Genomic DNA, 12,828 nt, shown 5'->3' with positions numbered 1-12,828 from the left:
TTTCCCCATCTTGAAGTGGAAAATGGGTGATAAGCAGTAAAAATTCCATGCAAGCGTGTGGAATTACGCAAAAAAACCTTTTTCTTCCTAGAGTTTTCGACCCAAATGATATTTCATAGGCATCCTTAGTAATTTCACACATAACCAAGCTGTTTACCATATTTCGAGTCCCATTTCACCATTGTGAAGTGGAAAATGAGTGACAAGCAGTAAAAGTTCCATGCCAACAAGTGGAATTCTCCAAAAAACGCCTTACTAAAGTTTTCGATTCAAATTAAGTTTCTTAAGAATCCTCAGGAATCTCACACATACCCATTTTTTAAAGCCCCCCTTTCCCCCACCTTCAAGTGGAAAATGGGTGGAACAAAAGTTCCATGCAACCAAGTGGAATTCTCCACAAAAAAACCCCATCTTAGCTCACACTCACATAAAGTAACTCAGATTTTCGACTCAAGTGAAATTTCATAAATTATTTCCCCAACGTGAACTGGAAAATGGGTGGAAATCATGCAAACGAGTGGAATTGTATTAAATTTGTATTCCCGCTTCCCTTCCGTCTCTTTTTGATAATGTTAACTAATTGTTTGCGAGGCAAACGTGTTTGTCGATCGTCGCATAATTATCATCATCATCATCCACATCGATGATAGCTTGATCTTGAAAGAGATTGCGTCATTGTGATGAGATGATGATGAGTCGAGTCTCGGAGCTGTTGCGGCATCTGTGGTCACTTTCACCCCGTCGGCGGCTGACATAACCGCGAGAGACGACTTTTCTGTGCTCTTAAATTATTACACTACATACTTTATTTTGTACACATGGACATATTCAAGATTGGGCTGGCCAATTAGCCAGTTATATAAATACGAAGAAGATGCGGATGTGGATGCAGATGCTGGAGGAGATGATGTAGCTTTCGGTTTGACTTGGGCTGCCAAACTTTGTGCTTGGTTTGTGCGCGAATCATAACTTATATCCAATGGGCCATGAACATGAACATAGACTAGACGACCAATGGCCACCCTGGCTGCTGCCTAGGACCAGCTGGATCCTCCGCCGCCGCCGCCCGACCAGCCGCCAGTGGGCGCCGAGTAGCTGTAGCCACCGCCGCCGCCGCCGCCGCCGGAGCCATGTGAGCCGCCGCCAGCAGCAGCTGCGGCAACCAGTTGGGTATCATCATGTCCACCGCTGTAGCCGCCCCCGCCTCCGCCGCTGCTGTAGCCGCCCCCGCCGCTGCTGTAGCCGCCTCCGCCGCTGCTGTAGCCGCCTCCGCCGCTGCTGTAGCTGCTGCCTCCACTGTAGCCGGAGTAGCCGGAGCTGACGCCGGAGCCAGCCCAGCCGCTGGCGGGCGCTGCATAGCTGCTGTAGCCCACATCACCGGAACCATGCGAGGCAGACGAGGAAGAGGAGGAGCTGGAGGCAGCTACCACAGCGGCCAAGTGCGCATCATCATGACCGCCGCCGTGTCCACCACCGCCGCCGTAGCCGCCGCCGCCGCTGCTGTAGCCGCCGTAGCCCCCGCCGCCGTGCGCAGAGGCATCCGAGCTGGCTGCAATGGCCGCAATCTGAGCCACACCATGACCATGTCCACCGCCACCGCCGCCGCCGCCGCCGCTGTAGCCGCCGTAGCCGCTGCTGCCATGTGAGGAGGCATCCGAGCTGGCTGCAATGGCCGCAATGTGCGCCACGCCGCTGTCATGGCCACCGCCATGTCCGCCGCCGCCATGTCCACCGCCGCCGCCGCCGCCGGCAGCAGCTGCAATCACTGCCAGCTTGGCCTCATCGTGTCCATGGTCATGTCCGCCGGCGCTGTAACCGCCGCCATAGCCGCCGCCGCCGCCACCGCCGCCGCCGCCGTAATGACCGCCACCCGAGGCGCCATGATTCTCGGTGATGATAGCAAAGGTGCTTACATGTCCGCCGCCTCCGTAGCCGCCGTCGCCTCCGTAACCGCCGCCTCCTCCGCCGCCGCCATGACCATGATCGTGTATCTCGTAAGCGGAAAAGTCGCCGCCGCCGCCGCTGCCGCCGTGACCATGGCCATGATCATGACCGCCGCCGCCGCCGCCGTCACTTTCGGGCAGGTGTATGCGTATATGGACGTGCTCCCGACCAAAGGTGGGCTTGCCCCAGGCGGCCGGACTGGCGAGCAGTAAAACGCTCAGCTGCGCAAATGTAGGACGCCGGTTAAATTCCACTAAAAACAATTGCAACAACAACAACAACAACAACGGTGCACACTCACTATGAAATACGCCGCCATTTTGTTAACGTTCAGGATGTGCCTGCCTTTGACTTCTGTACCCTTTTTGGTCGTCTGCTGGGGACAACGACAAACTGTAAATGATTCGGCAAACGTTGCAACGGCGCGTTTTATACACGAAACAAACCAACGGGAGATGCCGAATTTAACCTGAGTCGCCGTTATGTAAGTGTTGGCAAGTGCCAAAGATAATCTTGAGCTGAGAGCGAGAGAGCGAGAGCGAGAGAGCGAACGGGCGGGCGTCTGCAGACGACGACGGCCCATTGAAGGCCGTCTCGTTTTGCTGTTCGCTTTCGTTTTCGTTTTCTCTCTCTCTCTCTCTCTCTCTCTCTCAATTTCGTTTTCGTTGCGCGCTCGAGAGTGTTGACCTTTCACACGCGAGACGAGCGCCCTTTGCAAAACTTGTACGAGATCAAGATCGAAAAAAAAAACAAAAACTCTGGCAGCTCTTCCGCTCTTTTTTGTTGTGCAAAGGAGGGAGTGAGGGAGGGGGGGGGGGGCGCAGTCTGTGCAGTGCTCCACTTTCATTCACTAAGAGAAAATCTGGTTGGGCTACGAAAATTTTGAAATTCAAATTTTAAATCGAATATCGACAACGAACAACAAAAAATAACATTAAATTAATATGCAAGTTGAGCAGACAACCCCCCCCCCACCCACCACACTCTCCCATCACACCCCTTCTCTTGTCGTAATTTATCGTTGTTATTTGCTGCTGCTGGTTAGGTATTAACAGTTATTTTGATTGTGTTTACGTTTATGCTTACGGTAATATTGCTGCCGATATGAACTTCCTATTGGCAATTCCTTTTGTTGTTGTCGCAGTTGTTGTTGCTGCTGCCCGTGAGCCTTAGCCTTACACAACAAAAGGAGACAGCAATAACAACAACAACAACAACTGCTTGCATAACGGCCCCGCTGGCTTGGCTGGCTTTTGATTGGCCAAACCCTTTTGCTTACGGGTTTTTGTTTTGTTTTTGTTATTTTTTCTTTGAGCTTGGACTTGACGCGTTGTTAACCCATTAACAATATCATATGAAATGTATCTCTCTCTCCCTCTCTCTCTCTCTCACTCTCTTGAAAATAATTAAGCTGTCATCGGCATTTGCGGCATTTGGTGTTGCACATCAAAAATTGGTTTAATTTGCGCCAGTTACAATTGCTTTTTTTTTCTTTCTTTCTGTTTCCGTCCAGCGTAAAGTGTGATTTTTATGTGTGTTAGTGTGTCAATCCATTTAAATTTGCAAATTGTCTTTATTGCCTGCTTATTTCTGCTTTAAGCTTCACAGATTATGTACACCGTTAATTGAAATGTTCAATTTAATAAATGATCTGTTAAAAAGCCAAGATTAAGAGGATTTTTTTTTTGATTAATCTCAACGGAACATGCCAAATATTGGAATAGTCAATTTACAAAAAGATTGAATATATGTATGCAACAAACGGTAGTGAGAACGAGTGAAAATGGAAAAGGGAACAGTTGAGAATGGAACATTGTGAACGTAGCAAATAAAAATAGAAACATATTGGGAACAAACGAAACACCTTATCAGCGGGAACAAGTGGTATTTTTACCAGGTTAACATTTAAGGAACAGGATTAGAAGCATAAGAAGGGAACAAATGAAAATGGAACATTTCGCTAGTGAAGGTAACAAATGAAACGAGAAACAAGTGGTATTGGAAACATGTGAAACACATAATCGTATGGAACATGTGAAAATCTTTTCTTGGTTCAAATTTAAGGAACAAGTGAAAATGAAATGAAACAATTGAAAATGGAACATTGAAATAGTGTAGGTAACAAATGAAAATAAAAGTGAAGCAGAACATTTGAAAATGGAACATAATGGGAACAGGTAGAAAGTGAAACCCTTTATGATGGGGAGCAAGTGGAAATCTTGGCAGTGATAAGCGAAACAAGTGAAAATGGAAACTTATCAGGAAATGAGCAGACAAATGAAGTGAACGAAGAGCTCAAAGAGTTGCCTGATGGAGAATATGTCTCTCAATTGGATAAACAAATAATATTTAAAAGCTATTCTTCCATCTATTCAACCCTTTAACAAAACAAAGGGAGTGAAGTAATACGAGGATTAAACGCAATTCGAATGGGCATTTGTTTAAGTACTTTCCCAATTGGTGGCCAATTGGATTTGGGACTTGCCACTGGCTGAACAGATCACGCTCTGTTGCAGCTTTGGCGAAACTGTGTTGATTTGCCGCTCATTCTTACATCAGAGACGAGGTCATGGCCAGAGCGCGCCCGCATCCGTATCTCTGCTCGCCAATGTATCTGTATCTGCAACTGTTGTATCTGTATCTGTATCTGTAACCATAAATGTGCATGATGGACGGGTGCCATTGTTTTGCTTTCGCTGCCGATTAGTAACACGGTCTTCATTAGTGCTCGCTGAGCGCCAGATGGGCGGCAATATTCATTACCGCTATCATCAGCTGATGAGGGGGTCTGTGGGGAGGGGGGGGAGGCAGATGTAACCATGCAAATCAGTTGATTAACATTCCTCGAAGCCCTGCAAGCCTCGCCGATCAGTTGCCCATCTATTGCCAACAAAAATGTAAACAAAAGACCTATGAAATTGCCGACGACCAACCAGGTCGAATCATATTAAAATCATCAAACCAGGTGCTTACATAAAAGCTACTTCAGCAGCAACAACAACAACAACAACAACAACATTGAGGGCAGCTGTTACAAATCAAATAATAGGGAAAAAGCTTTCAACGTCGCACCGTTTGCTTAGATACCCTGACTTATATATTTCTAGATGCAAATTTTCAACAAAAATTATCATTGAACATGTAAAAACGAAAATAATAGCAATAAGAGAGACAGAGAGAGAGAGAGAGATTAGAAGAATTCGTAAATCAAGTTAGCTCCTCGGGGGCTCAGAGAGAGGGAGAGAGAAAGAGAGAGAGGGACACATCTACGTATCGGGACTTTCAAAAAAGAAAAGTTCCGATTCGAACCACTTTGCTGGGCCCTTTGTAGCTGGGTTTTCCTGAAACGTTTCTTATATTTTAGCAAATGCTTCGGTTTGGTTTATAGTTGATCTGTTTTTCTTTCTTGGAAAACCTAGAAGGCCTTAGATTGAGACTTCTTAAGATATGTCTAAAACAGAGATATGTATAAAGAAAGATACTTTTAGAGTTAACAAAGTCATAATATAGCAGACTCTCAGACAGTTTCAAGCTGTCTTAACCCTGAGGGCTCTTTCCTGGACCCCAAAGGTTTTTTTCTGTTATGCAACAACTTTCATAATAACCATAATAATGTGATTATATATACATATATATATATATGTGCATATCATATACCATAAAATCGGATTACGCTTCAGTTACATAACCGAGCACAACAGGTGCGTATAAAAGCAGCCGCGTTAAGTGTTTCTTTAAACATTCAAAAAGAATTCCTTCGCAATGAACTTCAAACTGGGATTGCTTCTGGCCTTCTGCGCTGCCCTGCTGCCAAATGTGGTCGTCGGTGAGCCCAATTATGTCGACAGTGTGCCGAATAGTCCGCTCAAATTGAAGGAATAAATAAATCCTATTATTCTGAACTATCCAATTTGCGACTGTGTTTTTATTGTTATACATCTGCATCTAGAGCTGGGCAGCTTTAATGTTTACTGAAAGTTCACAAATTGGCAACAAGACGAAGCTTCGAGCTCCAAATGGGGCAACAAGTTAGTCAAAGCTAAGCGTCGTGGCTAGGGATTGCGGATTGGGTATAATAAATAAGACGGGTTCAAGCAACCGAGAAGTCTTTCGATAATTTCTCCGTTCTATAAACTTTCGAGTCAAACTAAACTTCAGTTCTTACCTAGCTTGTTTCTTGTTTCAATGAAAGTCCTTTTTCGATTCCTCATAATATTCGCTAAATAATAATAAATCCTTTCCTTTTCTGAACAGTTCAATTTGCGATTGTCTTTTTATACCCTGAACCCATTAAAGATGGGATGTATGTAACAGGCAGAAGGAAGCATCTCCGACCCCATAAAGTATATATATTCTTGATCAGCATCAATAGCCGAGTCGATCTAGTCATGTCCGTTGTTCACAAGTGGAAAGTTTTGGGCTCAGGCTCTAGAGAAAACGGGTTACACGAATATACATATAGACGCTTTCGATCGGTTCTGTATCTTTCGGAAGTTGCCACGAGTTAAACATAATTTCAGTTCTTACATAACTTCCTTCATAACCATAACAAAATCGTTGTTGATTGTATCGAATCGGATTAGATTCGCAATTATAAAGGTTGCATATATAAGGAGCCCGTTGTCGGGTTCAAAAACAATTAGTCGCCATGGACTTCAAACTGGGATTGCTTTTGGCCTTCTGCGCTGCGTTGCCTAGTTTCTACCCTTCGGGCGCGAAGCCGCTTAAATTGAAGGAATAAAGAAATCATCTTTAACAATTTCTATTTGTGATTGTGTACTATTTCTATATCTACATCTGTATATATGACATAAAGCAGAGTTGACAAGCTGAAATTCTTACTGAAGCTGCCTTAAGGTTCAAAAGTGAGCCTCAACTTTCAAGTGGGGAAAAAAGTTGGTCCAAGTTTTGTTGAAGAAACATCAACAAAATTTGCTAAACGACTGTGAACGTAGAACCAGCAAGCAAGAAGTCGCCGGCTCAAATTTAATGGAAATGGAATTAGTTTATATAAACTAACTTCAAAAATATTAAACGGGAAGTGATATAGAAGATATGCTGATGTTGGCTATAGAAGACGAAGATATCCGAAGCGAGTTAACAACAAATTGTTTTGAGCTGCTTTCGAAGCGTTACAAGCACGATGTGGTTGTGCAGTGTGCCCCGAATAGTTAGAGTATAGCTGGCAACGATGATTAGGTAAAACCAAATGAAAAGCATTTCAAATACAACAAACTAACAGATATATATCTATCTATATATAAGCCAGACCTTAAAAGTGATTAACTAACTGGGAAAATCAAGTTGCAAGTTCGTATGTAACGCTTGATGATGATGGCAAACAGCCAAGCAAAGCAGCAGCCGGAGGGTGAGAGTGAGAGAGGCAGAGAGCGAGTGGAAGGGAGAGGGAGGTAGACTGGGAGACTGGGAAGCAGGGCTACGTTGATGGGCAACCGGTTGGCGGTCGCACATTAACATTAAATGCAACCAACGCACATCTTTCCCGTATTGCATAATGCAGCAGCAAAAGAAACTGCAGCAGCAGCAGTAAAAAAAAAGTCAACTGCAGCAGCAGCAGCAGCAACCTGCAGTGGAAACCGGCTGGCAACATCTTCGGCAGATGCGCGACTTGGTTTATGCGGAAGCAAAGCAATTCTCAAAGCGACAATGGAACTGAACGACTAGCAAGATACCCTAGGCTGTCTAGCTGGCTTCAACTCACACTAAGACAAATGATATCTAGATGGAATTGCCTGCGAATAGTTGAAAGAGAACATTTCTACAGTCTGTTGCAATTTGTGAGGCATGGCAGTAGGAAGGCTGTGCTGGGCTTGAGTTATTCTAGAGATCTTAGCCAAAAAACTATGATACCCATTTTTCAGCATTTTGCGGAAATTGCACACAGACACACAGGCACACTTATGTGTGTGTGTGTGTGTGTGCTTGTGTAAGTTGGCTTTTCCAAAACTGAAAACAAAATAAACCAGTCGAAGCCGCATTCATGTTAAGACTCGCTGCAGCTGTGCCCAGACCTTTGCACAAGTTCAATGGTGAGCTGCGGCTTGGCTAGCTCGAAACTGTGACTATTGTGAATGTGTGTGCGTGCGTGTGTGTGTGTGTGGCATAATTGCCCGTCAGCGGCACTTTCTTTCTTTTCGGCGCGCTTCCTGGCCAAAAGGCAAATTGAATTGCGGCCCAAAAGAAAATATCAAAAGAAATACAAATAAAATAGAATGCAGTCCAAGGTAAACTGCGAGGAGAGGCAAAAAAAAACACACACACACACACACGCATACACAGTTTGCTCTACATATTTAATTAGTTTCCGTTTCCGTTCATATTTGTATTCCGTTGTCGCAGTCTTTGGGCCACGCCCCCACCGCCGCGCCCACATGCTGCGCTTCGGCCTTTGTGCATTGTTTCGAGCTGCATTGCGCTGAACGTTTGTCCCAGCTGCGCAATTGTCCTGTGCTCCTGGCCCTGATAAACCGACCCACCCCCCCCCCCCCCCCCCCCCCCCTGTTTCGTAACTTATGGCCAGTCATTAGCGAAAGTAAAGAGAGAGGGGAAGGAGGGGGTGGGGTTGGCTCCCAGAGCGATTGCGTTTTTGGTTTATCATTTATTTAAACAGCCTCCAGTCCTGCTGCTCCTTAAGTGTAGTTGTGTGCGTGTGCGTGTGCGTGTGCGTGTGCGTGTGTGTGTGTGTGTGCTTGCAGGGCATATTTGATTCGAGCTCGAGTCAGATTTTATTGAGCTGCACACACACACACACACACACACACACACGCACACAATGAGCAATGGCTATTTAATTATGCTGATGAGCCAAGCCAGGTCCGCGTTGAGGCTCCCAACAAAACACACACACACACACACCCGCACACACACTCGCACACACGCACACCAAAGCTAACCGTAAATACTCGCCCATTGCCACCCGCCCGCTGTCCCAGTTCCTGCCAATCCGTGCACAGCTTTTAGCCTTGCGTGTTGCTCTACTCTACTCTGTTGGCCCCCCCCAAGCCGGGCCGGGCATATTAGCTTCGCTCACTTCGTATAGTTTTTGAACAGTTGAATGTGTCGAATCGGTTTATATGAATTAGATATGCAACTACAAGAATTGCATATAAAAGGTGTCCGATTTGGGATTTTCATTATATTTGATTAGTAAAAACAATGAACTGGAAACTGGGCTTGCTTTTGGCCGTCTGTGCTGCATTGCCTAATGTATATACAAATTTGGGAAGTCCAGTCAAATTACGTGATTAAAGTAACCTCTGCTTGCAAAGCATTCAAATTTGCGATTGTGTTTTTATTATATAGCCCTAACTCTATAGCTATGACATTGAGAAAACCCAAGCAGTTCGAGTTGGGAAGCTTAGCACCCAGGCGGGACTTCGATTCCCAACAGCGGGGCTAAAGGTAGTCAACATTTGAACGAGCACGAAGTCTTCTGGGCGTCAGGCCGCCAAGAAGCCGTAAGAGACGAGTAAACGCGTGCTGGATAATTGATCGGTTCCATAGCTTACGAGTCAAACGTAACTTCAGTTCTTACCTAACTTGTTTCTTGTTTCAATGAAAGTTCTTTTTCGATTCCTCATAATATTCGCTAAATAATAATAAATCCTTTCATTTTCTGAACAGTTCAATTTGCGATTGTCTTTTCATACCCTGAACCCATCAAATATGGGCAAATGTATGAAACAGGCAGAAGGAAGCATCTCCGACCCCATAAAGTATATATATTCTTGATCAGCATCAATAGCCGAGTCGATCTAGCCATGTCCGTTGTTCACAAGTGGAATGTGGGAAATTTTGGGCTCAGGCTCTAGAGAAAACGGGTTACACGAATATACATATAGACGCTTTCGATCGGTTCTGTATCTTTCGGAAGTTGCCACGAGTTAAACATAATTTCAGTTCTTACATAACTTCCTTCATAACCATAACAAAATCGTTGTTGATTGTGTCGAATCGGATTAGATTCGCAATTAGAAGGGTTGCATATATAAGGAGCCCGTTACCGGGTTTTATTTTATTCAAAAACAATTAGTCGCAATGGACTGCTTTTTTATTTCCATAAATCTATAACTAAGACTTATGAAACCCAAAAGCTAATAGTTGCTTAACTTGAATGTTTACTGAGGCTTCCTGAAGGTTCGCAAGTTAGGAAGATGACAAAATTTGACTATGGAAACATGAGGTTACGTGGATGAGCGTCGATCTAAGGATTGAGGGGCTAAGCATCGGTATAATGAACACGAAGCTTAAGGTTCAAGCTCCCGAGAAGACGTAAGACGCGAAGACATATAGACATATATTTTGCAGTACGTCAGGTTTATTCAGCTGTTCGCTTCGATCTGTTGACAGCTTTTGAAGGCTGCAAACGCCTTTGTCTGGAAAACAAAGTATTTTGCAGTCGTTGTTGGTTTCACTTGAAATCATTTTCACCTGTTTGCCTTTGGGCCAGTTGGCGGGTGTCCGACGGGAGGCATCTCTCCTGCCAGAGCTGCTTTCATATGCATGGCCCAGGCGCAGCGCAGATTTGATGGCAACCCGCACCCAAACGCGAACTCGACCCCGGCGCCCTTCGCCCGACCCCGGCAATCTGTTTCATACTCGATATTTATGGCTTCCTGGGCAACTACATTTATATATATATATATATATATATTTGTATATATTTACACGTGTATCTGGGCATCTTGCGTGGCTCTGCGGCAGTGTTGCCAACTGTCGCTAAAAATGGCTAACTCTTATGTTGAACATAGCTTAAGAAAAGCTAAATTCAATTCTGGGCATCAACTATTTGTTGTAACAACAAAATTAGTTTAAGAAACGCAATAAATTTGGGCAGTGTGCCCATAAAAACCTCTACGAGTAGCTAAAGTTAGCTGGAAAATGGCTGAATTGCCAACACAAGCTAAAAATACAGACTTAAATATGTACAATTGTCTTAGGATTAAGGGACAAATGCAAATTTAAACAGTTTCCGGTAATATTTAGCTAGAAAATAGCCCGTTTTCCAACACTGGCTAAGTACAATAAGTACAATTTCCATAGTTATAGCGACGCAAATGCAAATTTAATCAGATTTCGGCTATATTTAGCTAGAAAATAACTTATTTTCCAACACTGGCTGAACTATAATTAACTATACAGGCTTAAACAAGTACAATTTTCATAGTTATAGTGGCGCAAATGCAAATGTTTTCAGTTCCCGACTATATTTAGCTAGAAAATAGCTTATTTTCCAACACTGGCTAAACTTTAATTAACTATACAGTACAATTGCCATAGTTATGCGGGGCAAATGCAAATGTTATCAGATTCCGGCTATATTTAGCTAGAAATTATCTTATTTTCCAACACTGGCAAAACTATAATTAACTATACAGATTCAAATAAGTACAATTGCAATCGTTGTAGGGGCGCAAATGCAAATGTTTTCAGTTCCCGGCTATATTAAGCTAGAAAATAGCTTATTTTCCAACACTGGCAAAACTTTAATTAACTATACAGGCTTAAATAGCAATAGTTATAGGGGCGCAAATGCAAATGTAATCAATTAGCGGCTAAATTTAGCTTGAATATAGCTAAACTGGCAGCAGCAGCTGGTTGGTTTATGCACTCACCTTTATCTTCATTCTGCGCAGCGAGCGTCTGATCATCACTCATCTTGACTGATTGTCCTCGTTAATGTCCTTGTGCCTGGGTGCCCGGGTTGCTATTGTTGTTGCATATCTTGCTTACAATTTCCCCCCTCTCTCTCCCTCCCTCACTCTCTCACACTCTCTGTCTCTCTTTCTCACTGACGCTTTGTCACAGTTTTGCTAGAGTCCGTGCTGCTCACACATTGGAATCGTCGCATTTAGCGTTAAGTTTGTCGCCTTTGTTAACATTTCGCATTTCTTTAGCATTTGTTGGCTGGCAGCTGCCTTTCGGCCGGGTCCAAAGCCGTTAAGGCTATGCAAATCTGATGATTATGACAGTTTCCAATGTTGGGCATCCTCCACCCCCTTCTTCCAAAATCCCTTTTGTTGCGTTTGTTGCGTTGTTTATTGTTGTTGGGCCGACATTTTTGTATGCTTTGTATTTGGGTTAACTGCAAAATGGCAAATGAGAAAAGCGACAGCTTATTAGTTTTTCAGCCCATTTATAGTCACATCAGTAAATGGGCGCACGCACAATACACTTGCACGTCTTAAGGCAAGTAGTTTCGAGTCGCAAGCCCTACATTGGGGGAAATGTGTTGGGGATTCGGCATAGTTCGATTAAATTGGAATTCAGATAAACACTTGTCGATGGATTTGAACCAGCAACCAAATGACTGACTCATATCAAACTTTTTTTAAGAAAACATTACATTCTCATTTTCTTAGCTGATAAAGAAACAAGTAAGAGGTTCTAGTCGGGAGCTCCTGACCAGGGGATACCCTGAACCCTCGTCTTCCAACATCAAATGCATATATGTATATATATTCTATTTTAGAAGCTATATGTCAAGTTTGGTGACTCTAGCTCTTATTATTTACCAAAATTGCCCAAAAAACAGGATATCGTTATCGATTTTTATCGATTGCTTGGAAACGGAGTAAGTTATCGATTATCGGAAACAAACTCGATCTGCGCGGGAACTAGGAGCATCTACATCTTTTTCAAGTCTCTAGCTCTTATAGGTTCTGAGATCCTTGAGATACGGACAGACGGACGGACGGACAGACGGACATGGCTAGATCGACTCGGCTATTGATGCTGATCAAGAATATATATACTTTATGGGGTCGGAGATGCTTCCTTCTGCCTGTTACATACATTTGGATTTCGCACAAATACAATATACCCTTATACCCATTTTGAATGGGTTCAGGGTATAAAAACAAA

General features: G+C 43.9%; 2 protein-coding genes across 2 annotated transcripts in view; both read right to left on the bottom strand.

Annotated features, from left to right (window-relative positions):
- Nucleotides 1–12,828, bottom strand: part of LOC115762415 (sodium channel protein 60E) — a 41,853-nt gene that overhangs the window by 27,250 nt on the left and 1,775 nt on the right. The window contains exon 2 of the mRNA XM_030704607.1: nucleotides 11,580–12,049. Within this exon, the coding sequence (XP_030560467.1) occupies nucleotides 11,580–11,622 (43 nt within the window). The 5' untranslated portion in view covers nucleotides 11,623–12,049. The remainder of the gene's footprint in view (nucleotides 1–11,579; nucleotides 12,050–12,828) is intronic.
- On the bottom strand, nucleotides 793–2,517 carry LOC115762416 (glycine-rich protein DOT1). Its single transcript, XM_030704608.1, has 2 exons — nucleotides 2,246–2,517; nucleotides 793–2,165 (listed from the first exon to the last, which is right to left on the bottom strand). Exons 1-2 carry the CDS (start codon nucleotides 2,261–2,263, stop codon nucleotides 1,035–1,037), a joined length of 1,149 nt encoding a protein of 382 aa, XP_030560468.1. The 5' UTR covers nucleotides 2,264–2,517; the 3' UTR covers nucleotides 793–1,034.

This window comes from Drosophila novamexicana, unplaced genomic scaffold (assembly GCF_003285875.2).
Source record: "Drosophila novamexicana strain 15010-1031.04,08,12 unplaced genomic scaffold, DnovRS2.1 tig00000564-arrow-pilon, whole genome shotgun sequence".
Lineage (NCBI taxonomy): Eukaryota > Metazoa > Arthropoda > Insecta > Diptera > Drosophilidae > Drosophila > Drosophila novamexicana.
This window is presented reverse-complemented; position numbering and strand designations above follow the sequence as displayed.